General features: G+C 42.2%; 2 protein-coding genes across 9 annotated transcripts in view; one reads left to right on the top strand and one right to left on the bottom strand.

Moving 5' to 3' along the window:
* The window catches only part of LOC134983127 (oocyte zinc finger protein XlCOF7.1-like), a 58,249-nt gene extending 52,682 nt beyond the window's left edge, over window positions 1-5,567 (top strand). For all 3 annotated transcript variants that reach the window (XM_063948858.1, XM_063948860.1, XM_063948859.1), the window contains exon 7: window positions 1,849-5,567. In XM_063948858.1, the coding sequence (XP_063804928.1) occupies window positions 1,849-2,810 (962 nt within the window). In that variant the 3' untranslated portion in view covers window positions 2,811-5,567. The remainder of the gene's footprint in view (window positions 1-1,848) is intronic.
* The window catches only part of LOC134983108 (oocyte zinc finger protein XlCOF6-like), a 426,740-nt gene that overhangs the window by 154,557 nt on the left and 251,879 nt on the right, over window positions 1-20,304 (bottom strand). The gene's annotated exons all lie outside the window — the stretch shown is intronic.

The raw sequence follows: 20,304 nt of genomic DNA, 5'->3' as shown, positions 1-20,304 counted from the left end.
GGTGGACAATTGGGAGGTGGCTTTTAATAGCAGGAAAACAATCCTGCAGGCGGAGTGGTCTCTTCACCCAAAGATCTTTGAGCTGATCGTTCGGAAGTGTGGTCTTCCAGACGTTGACCTCGTTGTCTACACACAACTGGAAGGTTTTGTGCTCGATATAAGGACCCACTAGCCTTCACAGTGTATGCCATGACCATTTTGTTGACTTTCCATCTTTGACATATCTCTTTCCTCTTGATAGCGAAGGGGTTTTCATCTAGGGTGGTGCAGACTGTTGTTGGATAGCAAACCTGTTGAGCCCCGTAATTACTACAGAGTGTGGAAAGTCTAGATTGTGGGGTGCGGGAAGAAAGGGTATCATACTTATGCCTTTCATCTCTCTCATTTCTTGGCTTTCCTGCAGGATGGTTTGAAGGCAGGCCTCTGGCTGAGCTCTCTAAAGGTACAGGTCTCTGCTTTGGCCCTTTATTTTTAGTGACATTTGGCTCTGCTTCCAGAGGGTTGGATGTTTTTGTAGGGCATTCCACGTATTCGGCCTCGCTTCGTCCCCCAGGGAAGCAGACACTTGAATCCTGTACATGAGTCTGGAACTAATTTAGTAAGGCATTATATAAGTATTGGTGAGAGATCTTTATATTCTATTGGTTTTAATATCAATATTTATTTTTGGTATTTCTCTATGTATTTTTATTAGTGTTTTGTTTCCAGTATACCTGTGCATTAATGTTGTACGTTTTATATAGTTAAATCGTGTTTTGATCATATTTATTTCTACAATTCTTGTTTTATTGCACTATTCCATCCCTGGTTTTCTTTCATTCTCACTAAAATAACCAGTGTGCTTGATTTTCTAGATTTTGGGATGTTGGTCTTGCTAAATTAGAAGCCCCAAACCATAGGCCACTCGCCTTATAATTACATTTTTAGAAATCTGTTGATAATTACAACTCCCTCCTACCACACTAAGGCAGTGAGCTCTCATGTACCACTTTCACAACAAAAACTTGGGTTATTGAACTTTCGAGCAGATGTATTAAGTCTGGAAAAGTGATAAGGTACAAGCTGATAACGCGACAGCCAATCAGCTCCAATGTGTAAATTAACAGTTAGGAGCTGATTGGCTGGTGCATTACCACTGTTTCAAGTCGTGTCGCAGCTGCTTGAAATCTCGTACACACCACAGGCTGGCTGGGGGTTATTGCTGGGTCTTCTCTTTGCCGGCTCTCTCTATGCTTTTGGCGTGACCAAGGTTGGATTACCCGGGTCACACCACAAGCAACCCAGGTCGGTTCCTGGGTATCACAACTTGGGTGGACCTATTTTCACACCAAGCCTGGAAACGGGTTGGTCCAGCAATAACCCGGGTTATATGTCAGTGTGAGGTGGGTAACACAGGCAGTCAAGCCATGTGAAGGCCAGAGCTGCAGCCTAGATTAGAAATTTATGCACATCCTCAGGAATACCAGAGAGATGCACACTGCTTTACTTACCAATTGCTCTTGAAGTTGATGTCCCTAGCTAATAATACAGATTTGGGTGCTCTCTGCTAATCTAGCCCCTGGCTTCGGCCTACCCTTGGCTGTACTCCGTCACTGTAAAATTCAGATTTCACAATTTGAAGTGGCCAATGAGACTTATTAAACAATGTCACCAACTTTTGAGTGTGGCTGAGGCTTTGAAGTGTGGTGAGTCTGTGAAATTTGGCTATAGTCGATAAGAACGTTATATTTCTGGCAAAACGGGTAGATTTTATATATTAAGCTTTTTACTACCTCTATTGAAATAGTCACATTTGCCATTTACCCTACAAAAGAGTGTTCTGTTGAATGTGATTGTACATATTTACAGATGGACACTACAGCGGTAATACTTCCGAAGGATGTTTCATATTATCCTCCAATTGTGAAATACATGATAACAACAACACGAAAGATTCTGGACCCAAAGCCGGCGCTACGACAAAGATGCATCCAGTAGCTCACCGTGCTGACTTTCCATCTAACCTATGTAAACAAGAGAAATGTTTTCCTGATAACTCAGATGGTGTAACCCATAGATCCGTTCCTAGAGGTGATAATATATTTCCATACTTTGATTATTATAAATGCTTTCTCCAGGATGCAAATGTTACACAACATCGGGGAACTAGTATAAGCGAGAAGCCGTTTACATGTTTGGTGTGTGGGAAATGTTTTACGCACCATTCATATCTCATGAAACATCAGAGAATCCACACAGGGGAGAAGCCCTTTCAATGCTCCGAGTGCGGGAAATGTTTTACAGACACCTCGGGCCTTGCTAAGCATCACAGAATCCACACGGGTGAGAAGCCCTTTCAGTGCTCAGAGTGTTGGAAATGTTTTACGTATAAAGCAGATCTCATTAGACATCACAGAATTCACACAGGGGAGAAGCCATATCCGTGCTCCGAGTGTGGGAAATACTTTATAGACAAATCCAGCCTTTCCAAACATCACAGAATCCACACGGGGGAGAGGCCCTTCTCATGTCCCGAGTGTGGGAAATGTTTTGCGCGCAAGTCGCATCTTGGTAAACATCAGATAACTCACACGGGCGAGAGGCCGTTTCAGTGTCTGGAGTGCGGGAAATGGTTTGGCCGTAAATCGCATCTTGTAACTCACCGGATAATACACACCGGTGAGAAGCCGTATAGCTGTACCGAATGTGGGAAATGTTTTGCCCAAAAATCAGGTCTCATTATACATCGGAGAATACACACAGCCCAAAAACCAATTTCCATGAGTTTAGTGGAAACCCGTGTGACACAGTTGCAGCTGAATTCTGTATAAGACAGTTACATTTATTACTACAAATGACACAAATAAGCAGAAACTGTATAATAAGAAAAGTATATTGGTATCCTTGAGTAGTGGGACTTCTTTTTTTTTTTTTTTGCAAAAAATACATCTCAGCCGTAACGTGATACGACTAGGACACGAGACTATGCTGAGTAATTTGATATGCGACACTTGTATATCTGTGTGTGTCTATTTGTGAAGTACAACAGAACATGGTATGGGAAAAATCTGCGGCCGCTACATCGTAGCACTTTGTATGCAGATTCAGAGAATCAGGGCTGGATGCTGAGGTGGATGCATGAGAGGGGCTGCACACAGATTCCCGATTGCGTCTGCGATGTTGCCCGCATTTCCCCTCTGCTGCTGCCTGGGCATCGGCGATGAGTTGGTGGATTCTGGGAGGTGAGAGCCAACGGACTGCGTGTCACCACCGATGGTCGCGATGCTGGATCCCAGCTTGTGATGTCGGTCGTAGTGCTGGGATCGCAGGTACATGCAGGAGGCATTTCTTCTCCTGAGACATCTACTGCATTTCCCTCCTAGTAATCGGATGTTGCATTGAATTTCCATTCATCTCTGCATCAGGCCTTCAGTCGCACACAGATATACTAGTGTCGCATATCAAATTACTTAGCACAGTCTCCTGGTGCATCATAGTTGCATTATGTTGTGGCTAAGACGCATTTACGGGCAAAAAAATGCTAGCAGAGTCTTACGGGACTTGGTGCGCGGAGAGGGGCTATTTGACGTGACTGCAGCAAAGGTGTATGAAGAACATTATCTTTCCTATTCGATGTCAGCATCTCTTTCAGTAATCGCACCTCGCTCACTTACTCTTTTGATTGTTTCAAATTGTTAAGAAAGCCGTTGGTATTGTTTAATTTGCGTGCTGATAATAGCCCCGGACGAACAAAGACTACACATATGAGCAGTTTAGCATCCGGCAATAAAAGTATAACACAGGTTTGTTGTGGATATATTGGGGGATATTCAATTGTTTGAAAAATTAGTCAGGTGTCTGGTTTTTTTTTTTTAAATCGAATAGGATAAAACAGACACCCAACCGACTTTTCAAACAATTGTATTCCCCCCTATAGAATCATTAACAGTGTCCCCAATGTGGCCTTCCCTGGATTACACCTTTCCCAAGTGCCGATACCACAGGTAATGTGTAGCATCCGCAGATGGAGACTCTTTGGCAGAGGAATGGAAGGGTCAAAACACATTGTGCGTCGGCAGTATCACTAATCGAAGGACACATTGGGCCAAATTCAGAGTTGAATGCAAGTCTGTTTTGTGAACAGGTCCTCCAATGTATTTTTCTGTTTGCATTGGATATACGGATGACTGCATCCCAGCCGCATCTTCACTTGCGGAAAAGTGGCCGTAACTGGGCGTCCACACGTAGGCTAAGTGTCCCGTGTTGAGCGTACGCAGAACAACATCTGATTGAAAGATGGGGATGGTGTTAGTGTGTGCTCATCAGCATGATAACTGTTCTCACAAGCAGATTGGTTAAGTAGTGAGGTGGCCAGTGCTGAACACACATGCGCATGTTCTTCCAAGAATGCGGTGCAGCCGATTGGCACATGTTCCATCTCTCCAGATCCTTTAAATGTAGGTTAGTCCTTGTTTGCTGTGACGGTCCTCGTCCCGTACATTGTGATTCAGCTCAGGTGATGTTGAGGCACACTAATCATCATCATGGTTTGTGTATAAGGCAGAGGGAAGGAGAGAACAGATGCTGAGGGGGTGAGAGAAGGAAATGTGGTAAGTGTAGTATGGGGAGTAAGCTGCCTAGGGTTAAAGCCGGGTACGACACTATACCATATATTGGCCAATCGTGCAATCCGCGATAGATGACATTGTTTGATGGTCTGCTGGCACCTTCCCATTGGATGTGCTACACGTCAGATGGGACGAGGTACCGTTATCTGGCCTTTAGGTTAACAGCACCTAGGTCGACACTCATTAGGTCGACCACTATTGGTCGACATGCATTAGGTCGACATGGGTTTTTCACTTTTTTTTTTTTTTTTACTTTTTCATACTTTACGATCCACATGGACTACAATTGGGAATAGTAACCTGTGCTGAGCGCAGTGAGGCACCTTGGCCGAAGCTTGGTGAGCGAAGCAAGCCATGCAAATGGATATGGTGCACTGATTGGGGCTCCCAGTCACTTTACAAAGAAAACGACACCCAAAAAATATAGAAAACTCATGTTGACCTTTTCCACGTCGACCGAATGACTGTGTCAACCTAGTCACTGTTGACCAATAGCAGTCAACCTAGTTACTGTCGACCCTTTGATCCACACCCCGAGGCAACGTATGATGCGGTATCGTTACCCCTGTAATGACGTATCATGCTATCATACAGTGGATCAGGTAGTGTGCGTGCCGACACGATATATCATTACATCATATCAAACCCTATAGATTGTAAGCTTGTGAGCAGGACCTTCCTACCTCTACGTCTGTCTGTTGTAACCCAGTTTTGTCCTATCACTGTTGTTTCTAAGTGTAAAGCGTAACGGAATATGCTGCGTTATATTAGAAACGTAATGAATAATAAATAACGGTCGCTAGACTCTTAATTGCTGCAAAACTTCTTCCAGAATGTGGAAATTCTTCTTATGTTCAATGACTTTATCCTTATGAGAGGTTTCTTGTACAGTATTGAACACTGGTGGTAATGATCTGTTTGAACATACGCTGTATATTTTATTGTCTGTTTACTTTTTTTTTATTGCATTTAATAAAAAATACTGAAAAAAAAATGTTTTAAGTAACATGGTGAAGACTCCCCTCCTCCAATCATGAACTCAGCTGTAGCTACACAGTGTAGCTTGCCGGTGCTGAGCCTTGGCGTTTGTGACGGCATGCTGCAGAAGCCGGGGACCATAGATGGTAGGCTGAAGATGTGGAAAAGAAGGAAGGTATGTAATAATAGAACTTGCTATGGGAAGTAAGGAATCAGAACAGGGATGATGGAATAAAACAGTTCATTTATGAATGGGAAGGAACGAAAATGAATGAGGGATAGAATAATCGTGTATTCCTGGGAGACAGTGAGAACATTGTCTAGGCCGGTTCACTGTGTGGAGGACCCCGCACCTGTAGTGCACACTTATATAACCAAACATATTACTGCATCTGCAACTCCAGTCAAAGGCAAGGCTGAAATACCATCTGAAAATGATCAAGGGCCTTATGTCAGAGGTGGAGAAGGTGTGGCCATGGACATTTGGGCATGTCCACCCCCTACACGGTCAGCCCCAAGGTCTTCCTAAATACTTAACAGTAGAAAAGTACAGATGCAGCCTCTCATCGTTGTAGTTTCTCCGCCTAAACAGAGTATTTGTTGCGCCTAAGCTATAGCTCAGGTTGTTAAGGCGGTACGCGGAAAGGCGCATTAAGGTGTGACAACATACACAGCATGCAATACACATCTTCACCACTGGGTGGCTAATCATCCATTAATCCAGTACTGTAGAGCGAATAGTGGCGGATAGACATACAGTACAGTACTGTAATAGTGTAGCCTTTAGCAAGCCCTGGCAAATGGGCAGTGACAACTGTGATGTTATACCGTACACACAGACCAAAGGTCAGACAGAGAGTCAATCAGGAACTTGAAGTGTATAGAGTACTGTAAATAAAAGAGGCGTATTTGTAAGCAGTGGGCTCACAATGTAGAGAAGAGAAGCAGGTGGGTGGCAGTTCCAGGCTAATTGCGTCATTAGGCCCCACCTCATGGGGAAAATGCCGCTATTGGTCCTTATCAGCATAGGGGCATGGCTAAAAGGACACGATTAGCATATGCTAAAATGATTGAAAGCATGAACCAGGGCACACAGAAGATGTCAGCCCAATACTAACCACTGAATATCTGCCCACGGTTATTGGAGGATCCGACGAAACCATAAAATAAAAAAGAGAGAGCAACAATGTGTAGTATTGCTTTATATTATTAGTCTCATAACAGGATCTCCCTGTGTTTGGAAAAGGAAAGGTGGTTCTATGTCACCGATGAGGTAAGTATAGGATCTCTCCACCACTGAAGATAGGTCTAACATGTACCAAAACTCACTTAAGTGCATACAGGAAAAAAACAGCAGTATCTACACCAGGGACATAATGACTAAGCAATAATGGAGTACCAGAATTTAATTAAACGTTCCCAACTCACTTATAGGAGAGGTGGGTCCACATATAGGTTTCTTTATACACAAATTCCACACCAAGGAACATTGGAAACCAAAATTTATTCCAAAATATAAAAATATCATGAAACAAATATAATCCTATAGTTGTCCATACACAGAGCTAAACTTCCCAATCCTGATAATAAAGGCAAAAAACTTCAAAAGTCCATAAAACAGGTAAGAAAGTGCTGACTCAAACCTGCAGTAGAAACTTCAGTATATATGCAATATGGGCAGGACAAAGTCTCTGTGATGGTCCTAATTTAGCCCACTAGTCTCAGCACCAACGCAGTTTGGATCCACAGGGAACTTTTTGAAGGTGTACCAGTGGAGGTGGATGGAAGCTATATTTATACCACATGTTCAGGAAGCAGGAAATGACAGTAATTCTGCATGTATTGTGGGTAAAGAACAGATTTACATAAAAACATATAACAAAACATAATAAAATATAATATACCAAGAATTCCTCTATTAATGGTAGCAATATTACATGTTTATTTAAAATAAGAACTCAAATGTTAAAAATGATAAACCAATCGTGAGCCGGAAGTGGTGTGTTCCACCATGCGTTCCAGGTACTTCGGAAGTGTGCACGGCAATATAACTGCACTAAAGTTAACTAGAAACTAGTTTTTAAACAGTAAAAGGAGGACATCTAAATGTTTATCAAAACATTTAATGCTGCCCGGCTTGGTTAGTAGATGCGGCCGTAAAGAGTCGGTGACATAGAACCACCTTTTCTTTTCCAAACACAGGGACATCCTGTTATGAGACTAATAATATAAAGCAATACTACACATTGTTGGTCTCTGTTTTTTCTTTTTTGTTAAATGGTTTCATTGGATCCTCCAATTACCGTGAGGAAGAAATTTGGCACGATTAGCATATAATTGCATCATTAGGCCCCGCCCTCTCCGCCAGTACTGCGGTTTGTTGGAATTTATTTTCTTGTTCTGCCAACTTTCCTAGGAAGTGGAGGGGACCCACTCTGCCGGGGGTGCGGGGGATTACCCGAGATACCGGGTGTGTCCTGCAGAATCCGGGAGAGTAGGTAAGTATAACTCCAGGACCCCAGATCACTGTATAAAGTAGTTATCGGTGCCCTAACTCATAATTTCTACCTGCAAAAACATGCTATTAAAAAGCCGCACTAAGGCAATAACAATGGGAAATGCAGTATTACTGTAGTTGTGTTTGACACAATACTGGGTAAAAACAACAAACACAAATTCCAAATGATTGTGTCTACTGGATTCCCTATCCCCAACTACTGCCAGCAAATCCCATTCATTTACATACTGTACACATACAAAAGGTCCTTTCACAGGTCACTCAGGAGGGTGGGGGAGGCTGCCCATAATAAAGGAGGTGTATTGTTATATGCAGTCGACTCAATGCTTCAGATGCCTTATGTGAAGATACCGGGTTCCAAATCACTCAGGCACAGTAGTAGACAAAAAAAACAAAAGTGGTTTATTGAACAGAATGGGTTATAAACAGCTCAGTACCCTTCTGTAATCCAATTCCACATGACAATTCCCACCACAAACTCCTGACAGAACATTACTCCTTAGTCAAGGAGCATCGAATCTCTCTTCAGATCTCTGGGTAGCTCTACTTAAACTCCAAAAGCTTCATATTGCTGTGGTGTGTGACTTTGTCTTAGGATCTTACAGCATTGGAATACAATACATATTCTAATCAAGGTGATTACATCAGCCAGAGAGCCACCCTGTCTGGTCAGCTCACCGGACAATAGGGAGTAAACAAAAAGGGACAATGGTACCTTATGTGACTCACCCTTTGAGTGTGCACTGTGGTGTATGATAACAATAGGAAACTATGCCTAACATAAATACATTATATAAAGGGTAACAGATAACATAACACAATTGCATATATTAACAATATTAAGGTTGATTTAAACACAAAGTTGGGTGAGCAGCAATGGATATGTTATGGAGAATGAACAGATGAATTGAATGTATAATAAAAAGTACATATTTGATATGGGAAATGAGGCATAGCTATATTAATTGTCACAGATCTCTCATTTCCTCACATTCGTCTCCCACTTTTTAGACCCAATGTCCCGGCAAGTTGTAGGTACAGTCCTCAATGTCAAAGTGAGTCTGTTGGGACAATCCAGCAAGTCTTTCCTTGGGTTTGGTTAGAGGGTAATCAGCAGTTCAGAGTTCCTACATTCTCTAGCAGGGTCCCAAGTTTGTTGGATCTCCAAATCAACAGTTCCTGTATCCATGGTGCCCTCCTGTATTGATTGGAACTTTCTCCATTCATACAGTGTCAGTGTTCTGGAAAAAACGCTGCTTAAAGTACCATTAGCAGCCAATATTGAAGAATGGGTAGGAAACTTTGCTGACTTGTCCAATTGGACTTCCAGTCCTGAACCACCAGTTTTGGTCAATCCCTCTTTCGCCTATACCAACTAGGTGCTGTCATTCTATCACTAGATGTGTTGGTGGCCATCTGTCTCTTCTGCCACCATCTTCCTGCCATTACTAGCTGAGTCAACCAGCCTGCTCCCTTCTCTGGGACTGCCGTCTGCAGGGATACTGTGGTATATTCTCACAAGTTTGGCTCACTGACAGGACTGGCAAGCAGTCATATACTTTTCTCTCCCTTCGCTACCTATCAATCTCATGTGGCTTTCCAGCTTTTACATAGTCATGTCCTTTCCTCTGCTGATAGGCTACACACCCAGTTATGTAATGTTTTGCATTGCTGTCATGTAGTACAATAGTACTCATTGCCAAAAGTTCAGGAGCTGGGGTGGCCAATTCATCCAGGACACCCAGTGCTTTGTGTGATTGTCAGAAGTGTCAGAGGTTCCTACTTCGGTAGCAACTAACCAACCCCTGTCCTAAGTCAATTTCTCTTCAGCTCTCTGGGTAGATCTACTTAAACCACAGAGGCTTCATATTCCAGGGGTGTGTGACTTTGTTGTCTTAGATTCTTACAGCATTGGGATACAATACATATTCTAATCAAGGTGATTACATCATCCAGAGACAATCAGCCACCACTGTTGGACAATAGGGAGTAAACAAAAAGAGACTGGTACCATAAATGACTCATGCTTTCAATGTCTACTGTGGTGTATGAGAACAATAGGAAATTAGGTCCAACATTATCTACAGTGTAACAAATAACACAACACAATTGCATATGCAGGTTGAGTATCCCTTATCCAAAATTCAAAATCCCACATTTTTGGATCCCCTACTGAGATAATGACATATGCATCATATATTATGTGTGTGTGTATATATATATATATATATATATATATATATATATATAAAAACAAATAAACAACAGGCAGTCCGACTGTCCCATTAGTAAACGTTGCTGCACTGGGAGCCTCCACGGAAACAAGATACAGACCACAGGCGGTGCGGCACTCCAAGCGGCGGGGACAAACGGTCAGTCAAAGACAACATTACAAATTTGGAGGTGCATGTCAATGTGTAGTTCATTTTCATAGAGCGTCCCGTGAGAGGGTGCTGGAAAGTCTTACCACTAATCATAACCTGGCAGGTGATGCATGTACATCTAATGCAACCTCTAGGGTTGGTATGTAACAATACATATTCTAATCAAGGTGATTACATCAGCCAGAGAGCCACCCTGTCTGCTCAGCTCACTGTTGGACAATAGGGAGTAAACAAAAAGAGACAATGTAACCTTAAATGACTCATGCTTTCAGTGTCTACTGTGGTATATGGAAACAATAGGAATTTAGGTCCATCATAAATACATTATCTAAAGCAGGGGTGGGGAACCTTTTTTCTACCAAGAGCCATTTGGATGTTTATAAAATCCTTCGGGGGCCATACAGACATGATCAAAGTAAAAATTAAGATGCCCCCAGTAGATATGCCCCCAAGTCAGTAGTTATGCCCCCAGTAGATATACCCCCAGTCAGTTGTTATGCCCTCAGTAGATATACATACATATTAGTTATACCCCCATTAGATATGCTCCCAGTTCATTGTTGTGCCCCATTAGATATGCCCCCTAGTTGCACTGCTTACACACACACACACACACACATTAAAAGAAAACCACAATACTCACCAGCCCTGCTCCTGCTTCCAGACCATTGCCCTCCGCATGGCCACCCGCTCCTCAGAACTATGGGAGAGACGTCATGACATCACTCCCATAGCACCGCACATGCACACTTCCAGAGCCCGAAGCCGGAGCTCAGGAGTGAGCGCCTGCTTCCTGCTGCTGCTGAGGGGAAGAAGCCGGGCGCCGGCTAGTAACAACATCTCAGTGGGCGCCCGGCCTCTCCCTCGGTTAGCTGAGCCTGCCCGGGCCAGATCAAGTGGCTTTGCGGGCCTTATACGACCCACGGGCCTGAGATTCCCCACCCCTGATCTAAAGAGTAACAAATAACACAATTGCATATACAGGTTGAGTATCCCTTATCCATAATTCTAGATCCCACGTTTTTGGATCCCCTACTGAGATAATGACATATGTATCATATATTATGTATATATATATATATATATATATATATATATATATTTGTGTCATTATCTCAGTAGGGGAACCAAAAACGTGGGATCTAGAATTTTGGATAAGGGATACTCAACCTGTAATGACAATATTAAGGTTGATTTAAACACAATGACCCTCATTCCGAGTTGTTTGCTCGGTAAATTTATTCGCATCACAGCGATTTTCCGCTTAGTGCGCATGCGCAATGTTCGCACTGCGACTGCGCCAAGTAAATTTGCTATGCAGTTAGGATTTTTACCCACGGCTTTTTCATCGTTCTGGTGATCGTATATATATATTTGTGTCATTATCTCAGTAGGGGAACCAAAAACGTGGGATCTCAAATTTGGATAAGGGATACTCAATCTGTAATGACAATATTAAGGTTGATTTAAACACAATATTGGGTGGACAATGAATAAACAGATGAATTGAATGAATACGGATATGGGGATAAACGTACATATTTGACATGGGAAATGAGGCATAATCATAACCATACTGGATTTCCTACACCCAACTACTGCCAGCAAATCCCATTAATTTACATACTGTACACATACAAAAGGCCCTTTCTTTCATCTGAGACGCTCTTTTATCCTGATTCAAACAAAGGAAGAGTGGTAGCTCTGTGATTGGTCTATTGATGAATGCATGTACACAGGCACCAATCATAGAGTATGCTTTGAGCGGGAAGAATTTCCTTTGTGTGAATCAGGATAAAAGAGCGGCTCAGATGTAGCCAGGTGACCGCTCTGCAAAGCTGTTTCTTCATGAGCAGACTTGCTGTTTGGATCGTCTCTAACCTTTGAGAAATCTCCTGCTAATTTGCTGTTTGTATTCCTGCTGGTGAAATCTTTGCTGGCTCCACCTGTTCCAACTCATTTCTACAGTTTCTTCATACTTGATCGGTAAATCTTTATTTCTATCATTTATTCTTTTATTTATATATTTAATTACATAGCCTTATGTGTGTTTTAAAATACGTAATTGGACGGATGAGCTGCATTGCCCTTATACATTCAAAACCTATGCCGTCGCTCGCTTCATAGATGTGGGCATCCATGAGGCCCTGGTTCACGGTCGGCAGCCATTTTGTTAACCAGCTTGATGCTGGAGTCTGGCCTGCTATGTTGCCCAGAGCTGACTTAGCCCCATAGCCCCTGTGTGTTATAAAGTGTGTAATTGGATGCACATTTCTAGGCCTATTCACTATACGAGCAGCACTGCTAGGAGGCAATACTGAAGAACTTACATAGTGCCTGTGTAGTGACATGCAATGCTGGAACCATTATTACTGTAGGTCAGTCATCTCTTATACTGTAAGTATCACAGGGCCCATGCACTTCCAAGGAGCGTTATTCTACTCTTTTATACAGGACAATAATTAATTACAGTCCATAACACTGATGTGGTATTGTCACTATACTGTACTTACATTTGAACACCAAGTACAGGAAACATGTACTTGCTTTCAGCATAAAATCAATGCATTCCCCTGTGTAAGTAGTGCTCATTGTGAATGTACAGTATGTTTTTTTATATTTAATACAATGTTCAGTAATTTTGGTACATAACTTGTCCTGCACAATGTGGACATTTTTGAAACCTGAATACAGTAGTCACAAATGTATTTTCTCCACACAGGAGTTACGGTTGGACAACATGCCAGTAACTATCAACAAAACTATGAGCAAGATAATCGCCAACATGAAAAAAGAAAATAAAACTATCAAAGAGATCCAGGCATGGCTGAAGGAAAGTGGCATTATAGTCACGTTAGAAACTGTGCGGTATCATGCTTTCCAGAGAACAACGCCCAGATTAGTATTTCCTACAAAGTGCACATGGTATAACTGACTTATTGTATATAGTAGTAAACTTTATTGTAATCGTATAGGAAAAAAGTAACATATCATTCTGTCATTCATTGTATTTTTCACACTGTATTGTAGGAGAGTGCAAGAAATTGTGGAGGAACTAACGCGTGAGGATGATGAGCGTACTGCTGCACAAATAAAACAACTTCTTCATTCCAAGTATGACCTGGACATATCAACCACCAGCATTAGAAGGATGCGTCAGAAAATGGGATGGACCTTTGTCGCTACAAGGTAAATTACTGTATGCAGTATAAAGCACAATGCACACTTTTTCACAGTTAATAATGCTGTAAAAAGTAATAAAACACTGCTAAAAATGTATATATATATATATATGTAATTATATTGTTTGGCTCTTCACAGGATATCTCCCATGATAAGAGATGTGAATAAAGAAAAGAGAGTTGATCAGGCACGTCGGTGGATTGAGAGTGGAGAAACATTTCACGATGTCATTTTCACGGGTGTATCGTCTGTTGCAATTGAGAGGTTCTCCCGAATGTCAGTCCGTAAATGTAAACATATCTCATTAAAGCCACGTCCAAAGCATCCATTGAAGGTCCTTCTATAGGGAGGCATATCACGATTAGGAGCCGGTCCCCTATTATTTTTCGAAGGTACTTTATTCTGTCCCTGTGTTCCAAAAAAATGCATACACTGTACAGTACATGTAAAATAACAATAAAATGAGGTGCTAATTAATGAACACCATTTTCTTATTTCTGTAGGGATTATGGATAAGGAATTCTTTCAAGAAACTATAGTAGAGGAATGTATGGTACCATTCGTGAGTAAATATTACCCAACTCATCACAGACTATTCCAGAATAACGATCTCAAACACTCTGCCAAATTCATGGAAGAGAAAGGTATCAATTGGGAACGCACACCACCAGAGTGAGTATTGTTTTACTACTAGTAATGTTGGTACAGTAGTAAATCTTTTTATTGGCTTAATGAACAGTACAATATGTTTTATTTTGTTAACTTTTTCATTTTAGTAACAAACTTTTTTATATACCGTTTACTTTAGATCACCGGACATGAATCCAATTAAATTGGTGTGGGCTGAATTGGAGAGTTACATTAGGAGTGTTGCGAAGCCAACAACAAAACAGCAGCTGTTGGATGGGATCAAAAAGTTTTGGCTAGAAGTAATCAAACCTGAACATTGTAATAATTATATAAATCATCTGTATAAGGTATTGCCTGTTATAGTTGAAAGAAATGGTAAAGCCACTGGTATGTAGTACTGTACACAGGATTTTCTGTATAAAATTTTAATGTATGCATTATTACAAATGTTTTTAAAATAGTTTTTGTCTATGACTATTGTGTAAGCTATTGTACAGTATTCAGTAACAAACTTTTTTATATACCGTTTACTTTAGATCACCGGACATGAATCCAATTAAATTGGTGTGGGCTGAATTGGAGAGTTACATTAGGAGTGTTGCGAAGCCAACAACAAAACAGCAGCTGTTGGATGGGATCAAAAAGTTTTGGCTAGAAGTAATCAAACCTGAACATTGTAATAATTATATAAATCATCTGTATAAGGTATTGCCTGTTATAGTTGAAAGAAATGGTAAAGCCACTGGTATGTAGTACTGTACACAGGATTTTCTGTATAAAATTTTAATGTATGCATTATTACAAATGTTTTTAAAATAGTTTTTGTCTATGACTATTGTGTAAGCTATTGTACAGTATTCAGTAGTACTGTAATTGCAGTGTATGAACAATTTACAGTCTAAGTCCTGTATAATAAAGTGCATTTGTTATGTTCAGTACTGTACTGTACATTATTTCTCATTTGTAATAAAGAATATTTTACATGTATTTTGATGCTTTTACAATAAATATTCCGTTATACGGTTCTTACTGTACTAAGTGTCTGGTGTTTTGGATTTTCTTCATGACACACATGCCGATGAATGCTCGCCCGTTGGTTACCCAGGGTCCTTCTACCACTACACAGAGTACGGTACATAAACATACCTCTAGGCCAACATAGCCATGGATGAAGGTGTAATGTGTGCTGACCAAGTGATGTCAGTGTACAGTATGTACTGCAGTATAAATTATTATTTTTATTATTTATTTGTACTGTCTCAAGGCAGCACTGCTGCAGATTTTATCAATGGTTATGCACCGTGCTTTCCAGAGTCATTTCTTGCATGTGTCATTGTCTAGTACTGTACAGACATTCACTATTAAATATACAGTACTGTAATTACAGAATGTGATTTAAATACTGTAACACTAATTTCTGATCAGATTACAACCTTATCACCTACACATTCCCCTCCATTTACCATACATATACTCACATACTTTGTCTCCACACATAATCACAGCTTTCATCTGTGACTTTCTTAGTCTATCAGTAATGCCAATAGCTGCCATACCCTTCACCCTGGGTTCAATTCCCTCCAGGGTGCACTTTAATAAAAAACCTCTACTATGTTTTACATGTTATGCTGGATATTATGCTTTCCATTTCTACTGTAGTCTCATGTTACAGTATCACACAGTGTGACTTGTGCGTCTTTATACACAGTGCTGACACACAATGTCTGACAAGCCTTAGAGATGAATTCCGGGACCCCAGATCGCTGTATAAAGTGTTATCAGAGCCCTAACTCAAAATTTCTACCTGTAAAAACATGCTATTAAATAGATGCACTAAGGCAATAACAATGGAAAGTGCAGTATTACTGTAGCTGTGTTTAATACAATACTGGGTAAAAACAAAAATTCCAAATGATTGTGTCTGCTGGATTCCCTACCCCCAACCACTGCCAGCAAATCCCATTCATTTACATACTGTACACATACAAAAGGTCCTTTCACAGGTCACTCAGGAGGGTGGGGGAGGCTGCCCATGATAAAGGAGGTGTATTTATATGCAGTGGGCTCAATGCTTGACATGCCTTATGTTAATATACTGGGTTCCAAGTCATTCAGGCACGGTGGTAGATGAAATACCAACAGTGGTTTATTGAACAGAATGGGTTATAGAAAGCTCAGCACACTTCTGTAATCCAATTCAACATGACAATTCCCACCACAAACTCCTGACAGAACATTACTTCTTAGTCAAGGAGCATCGACTCTCACAACAGAAGCTTCATATTGCAAGGGTGTGTGTGACTTCTTTGTTTTAGGATCTTACAGCATTGGAATACAATACATATTTTAATCAAGGTGATTAAATCAGCCAAAGAGCCACCCTGTCTGGTCAGCAGTTGGACAATAGGGAGTAAACAAAAAGGGACAATGGTACCTGATATGACTCACCCTTTGAATGTCCACGGTGGTGTATGAAAACAATAGGAAACTAGGTCTAACATAAATACATTAGGCCCTATCTTTCATCTGAGCTGCTCTTTTATCCTGATTCAATTCAAAGGAATTGTGGTAGCTCTGTGATTGGTCTATTGATGAATGCATATGCACAGGCACCAATCACAGAGTACATTTTGAGTGGGAAGAATTTCCTTTGTGTAAATCAGGATAAAATTGCGACTCAGATGTAGCCAGGGACCACTCTGCAAAGCTGTTTCTTCATGAGCAGACTTGCTGTTTGGATCGTCTCTAACCTTTGAGAAATCTCCTGCTAATTTGCTGTTTGTGTTCCTGCTGGTGAAATCTTTGCTGTCTCCACATGTTCCAGCTCATTCTACAGTTTCTTTATACTTGATCGGTAAATCTTTATTTCTCTCATTTATTCTTTTATTTATATATTTAATTACATAGCATTGTGGAGTGTTTTAAAGTGCATGGCCTTATACATGCAAAACCTATGCCGTCACTCGCTTCATAGATGTGAGCTTCCAGAAAGCTATGGTTCGCGGTTGGCAGCCATTTTGTTAACCCACTCGCTTAGCCCCATAGCCCCTGTGTGTTATAAAGTGTGTGTCACAACTGAGGGCCTGAGTTGACGGGAGGCAACCTCAGTTGTAGGGGCTGAGATGTAACAGAACCTGGGAGGTTGTATCAGACCCCTAGACATGTAAGTAACATGTAGAATAACTGCCCGAAGGCGTGACCACGACAACCAGGATAAAAGTCAATGATGTTTATTATGACAAACTCCGTAACACAGCAGCAAATAAGAAAACATAAAAGTCAGCAGGGCAATAATACAGTTCCTGGGTAATACAGGGTGGTAGGGACCACAGGGCTCTGGTAGTATGAGACAGTTGATAAATACAATTCCTGGGTACTACAGGGTGGCAAGGGCCACAGGCACTGGTAGTGTGAGACAGTTCTTATAATCTTCTAGTTGGAAAGTCCTTACCAGGCCTGACTGTAGCGATGGAGAAAACCCAGGATCGTACCAGCTGGTGTTCCAGGAAAGGCTGGGCTGCTGAAGATAAAACGGCTGCTGTGGATGCTGGCTGGAACCAGACTGTTGTTGGTACGGAGTGGATACTGGATGGAACCAGTTAAATAATAAACGAACTTGAGAGCGATTAAATAATAATACCGGTGGAGAGTGGTAAACTGCAGAAAGGACACCGGTCCTTTAAGAGAAGCTGTACACTGCTGGAAGCTGGGCTGGAAGCAGGTGATTGACTTGAGAGCGATGAAATAATAATACCGGTGGAGAGTGGTAAACTGCAGAAAGGACACCGGCCCTTTAAGAGAAGCTGTACACTGCTGGAAGCTGGGCTGGAAGCAGGTGATTGTTGTAGCTGGAAACAGGTGAGTCCAGAATGGATCGGAGAGTCAGGCTACACCGCAGATAGAATGCTGGTGCGGGTCTCTATAGCAGAAGTCTGGAGACAGGAGCTGGAACCTGGAAGACAACCACAGGAGAGAGACAAACTGGAACTAGGTTAGACAACCAAAGCACTGACGCCTTCCTTGCTCAGGCACAGCTTACTTATACCTGCAGCAAGGAAGGGGTTGGCTAGGCAATTATGCAAATCAACAATACAGACAGCAGATTGGTGGAAATGATCAGATGACAAAATCCAAGATGGCTGCGCCCATGCAGACACTTGGAGGGAAGTTTAGTTTGTAATCCATGTGAGAATTGAAACAGTAGTGGCGACGCCGGCCACAGGAGACAGGAGACGCCAGACTGACAAGCGCATATTTAACCACGCGGGCACAGCGGAGGCCGCGGCTGATGAAATCACCACTCTGACATTCTGCATGTGGAAACTCAGGAACAGCGGGATCCGGTCCTGGAACGCTGAGCCAGCCTTAGGAGGCATCTGAAGGGTAAGTAATGGCGTCCAGATACCCGGATCGTGACAGCACCCCCCCCTTTAGGAGTGGCCCCAGGACACTTCTTAGGCTTTAAAGGAAACTTTGCGTGGAAATTTCGGACCAAGGCAGGAGCATGGACGTCTGAGGCATTGGTCCAAGAGCGTTCATCAGGACCATAGCCCTTCCAGTCAATGAGGTATTGTAACCGACCGTAACGGAAACGTGAGTCCAAAATCTTGGCCACCTCGTACTCGACTCCCCGTTGAGTCTGAACTTTGGGAGCTGGAGGAAGTGCAGAATGAAACCGATTCAGGATCAGCGGTTTCAACAAAGAAACATGAAATGTCCTGGGTATTTTCAAGAAGGATGGTAACTGTAACCTGTAGGCAACAGGATTGATGACTTGTTCAATCTTGAAGGGTCCGATGTAGCGAGGTGCAAATTTCATGCTGGGAACTCTCAACCTCAAATTCTTCGTGGACAACCACACACGATCACCCACCTTGAGAGCAGGAACCGCTCTACGCTTCCTGTCGGCAAACTTCTTATACCTGAATGAGGCTTTAAGCAGGGCTGCGCGGACGTTCTTCCAGTTATTTGAAAACTGATGCAAGGTGACATCCACTGCTGGAACAGAAGTTGCGGGAAGCGGTTGGAATTCTGGGACTTTAGGGTGGAATCCATAATTAATGAAGAATGGTGTAGAAGAAGATGAGGAATGGTATTGATTGTTGTGGCTGAACTCGGCCCAAGGAAGGAGTTGAACCCAGTCATCTTGAGAGGAAGACACATATATACGGAGGAAGGCCTCCAAGTCCTGATTCACCCTCTCGGTTTGACCATTGGTCTAAGGATGGTAAGCCGTGGAAAACTTTAACTTGACTTGGAGGGCTTGACACAAACTTCGCCAAAATTTGGCTGCAAATTGTACTCCACGATCCGAGATGATCTCTTCAGGAAGACCGTGAAGTCGGAAGATCTCTTGTATAAACACTTGAGCCAACTTGGAAGCTGACGGAAGACCGGTGAGAGGGATGAAATGTGCCATCTTGGTGAACCGGTCAACTACCACCCAGATGGTATTAAACTTGTTGCAGATAGGTAGATCGGAAACAAAGTCCATCGACAAATGGGTCCATGGTCGACGGGGAACAGATAATGGAACCAGTTGCCCCGCAGGCGACTGGCGGGAGACTTTGGCCCTCATTCCGAGTTGTTCGCTCGTTCTTTTTCATCGCATTGCAGTGAAAATCCGCTTAGTACGCATGCGCAATGTTCGCACTGCGACTGCGCCAAGTAACTTTGCTATGACGAAAGTAATTTTACTCACGGCTTTTTCATCGCTCCGGCGATCGTAATGTGATTGACAGGAAATGGGTGTTACTGGGCGGAAACACGGCGTTTAAGGGGCGTGTGGATGAAAACGCTACCGTGGCCGGAGAAACGGTGGGAGTGTCTGGGCGAACGCTGGGTGTGTTTGTGACGTCAAACCAGGAACGACAAGCACTGAACTGATCGCAGATGCCGAGTAAGTCTGAAGCTACTCTGAAACTGCTAAGAAGTGTGTAATCGCAATATTGCGAATACATCGTTCGCAATTTTAAGAAGCTAAGATACACTCCCAGTAGGCGTA

This window comes from Pseudophryne corroboree, assembly GCF_028390025.1.
Source record: "Pseudophryne corroboree isolate aPseCor3 chromosome 3 unlocalized genomic scaffold, aPseCor3.hap2 SUPER_3_unloc_1, whole genome shotgun sequence".
In the NCBI taxonomy this organism is placed as follows: domain Eukaryota; kingdom Metazoa; phylum Chordata; class Amphibia; order Anura; family Myobatrachidae; genus Pseudophryne; species Pseudophryne corroboree.
Note: the sequence above shows the minus strand (reverse complement) of the source record. Positions and strands in the feature narration are given on the sequence as shown.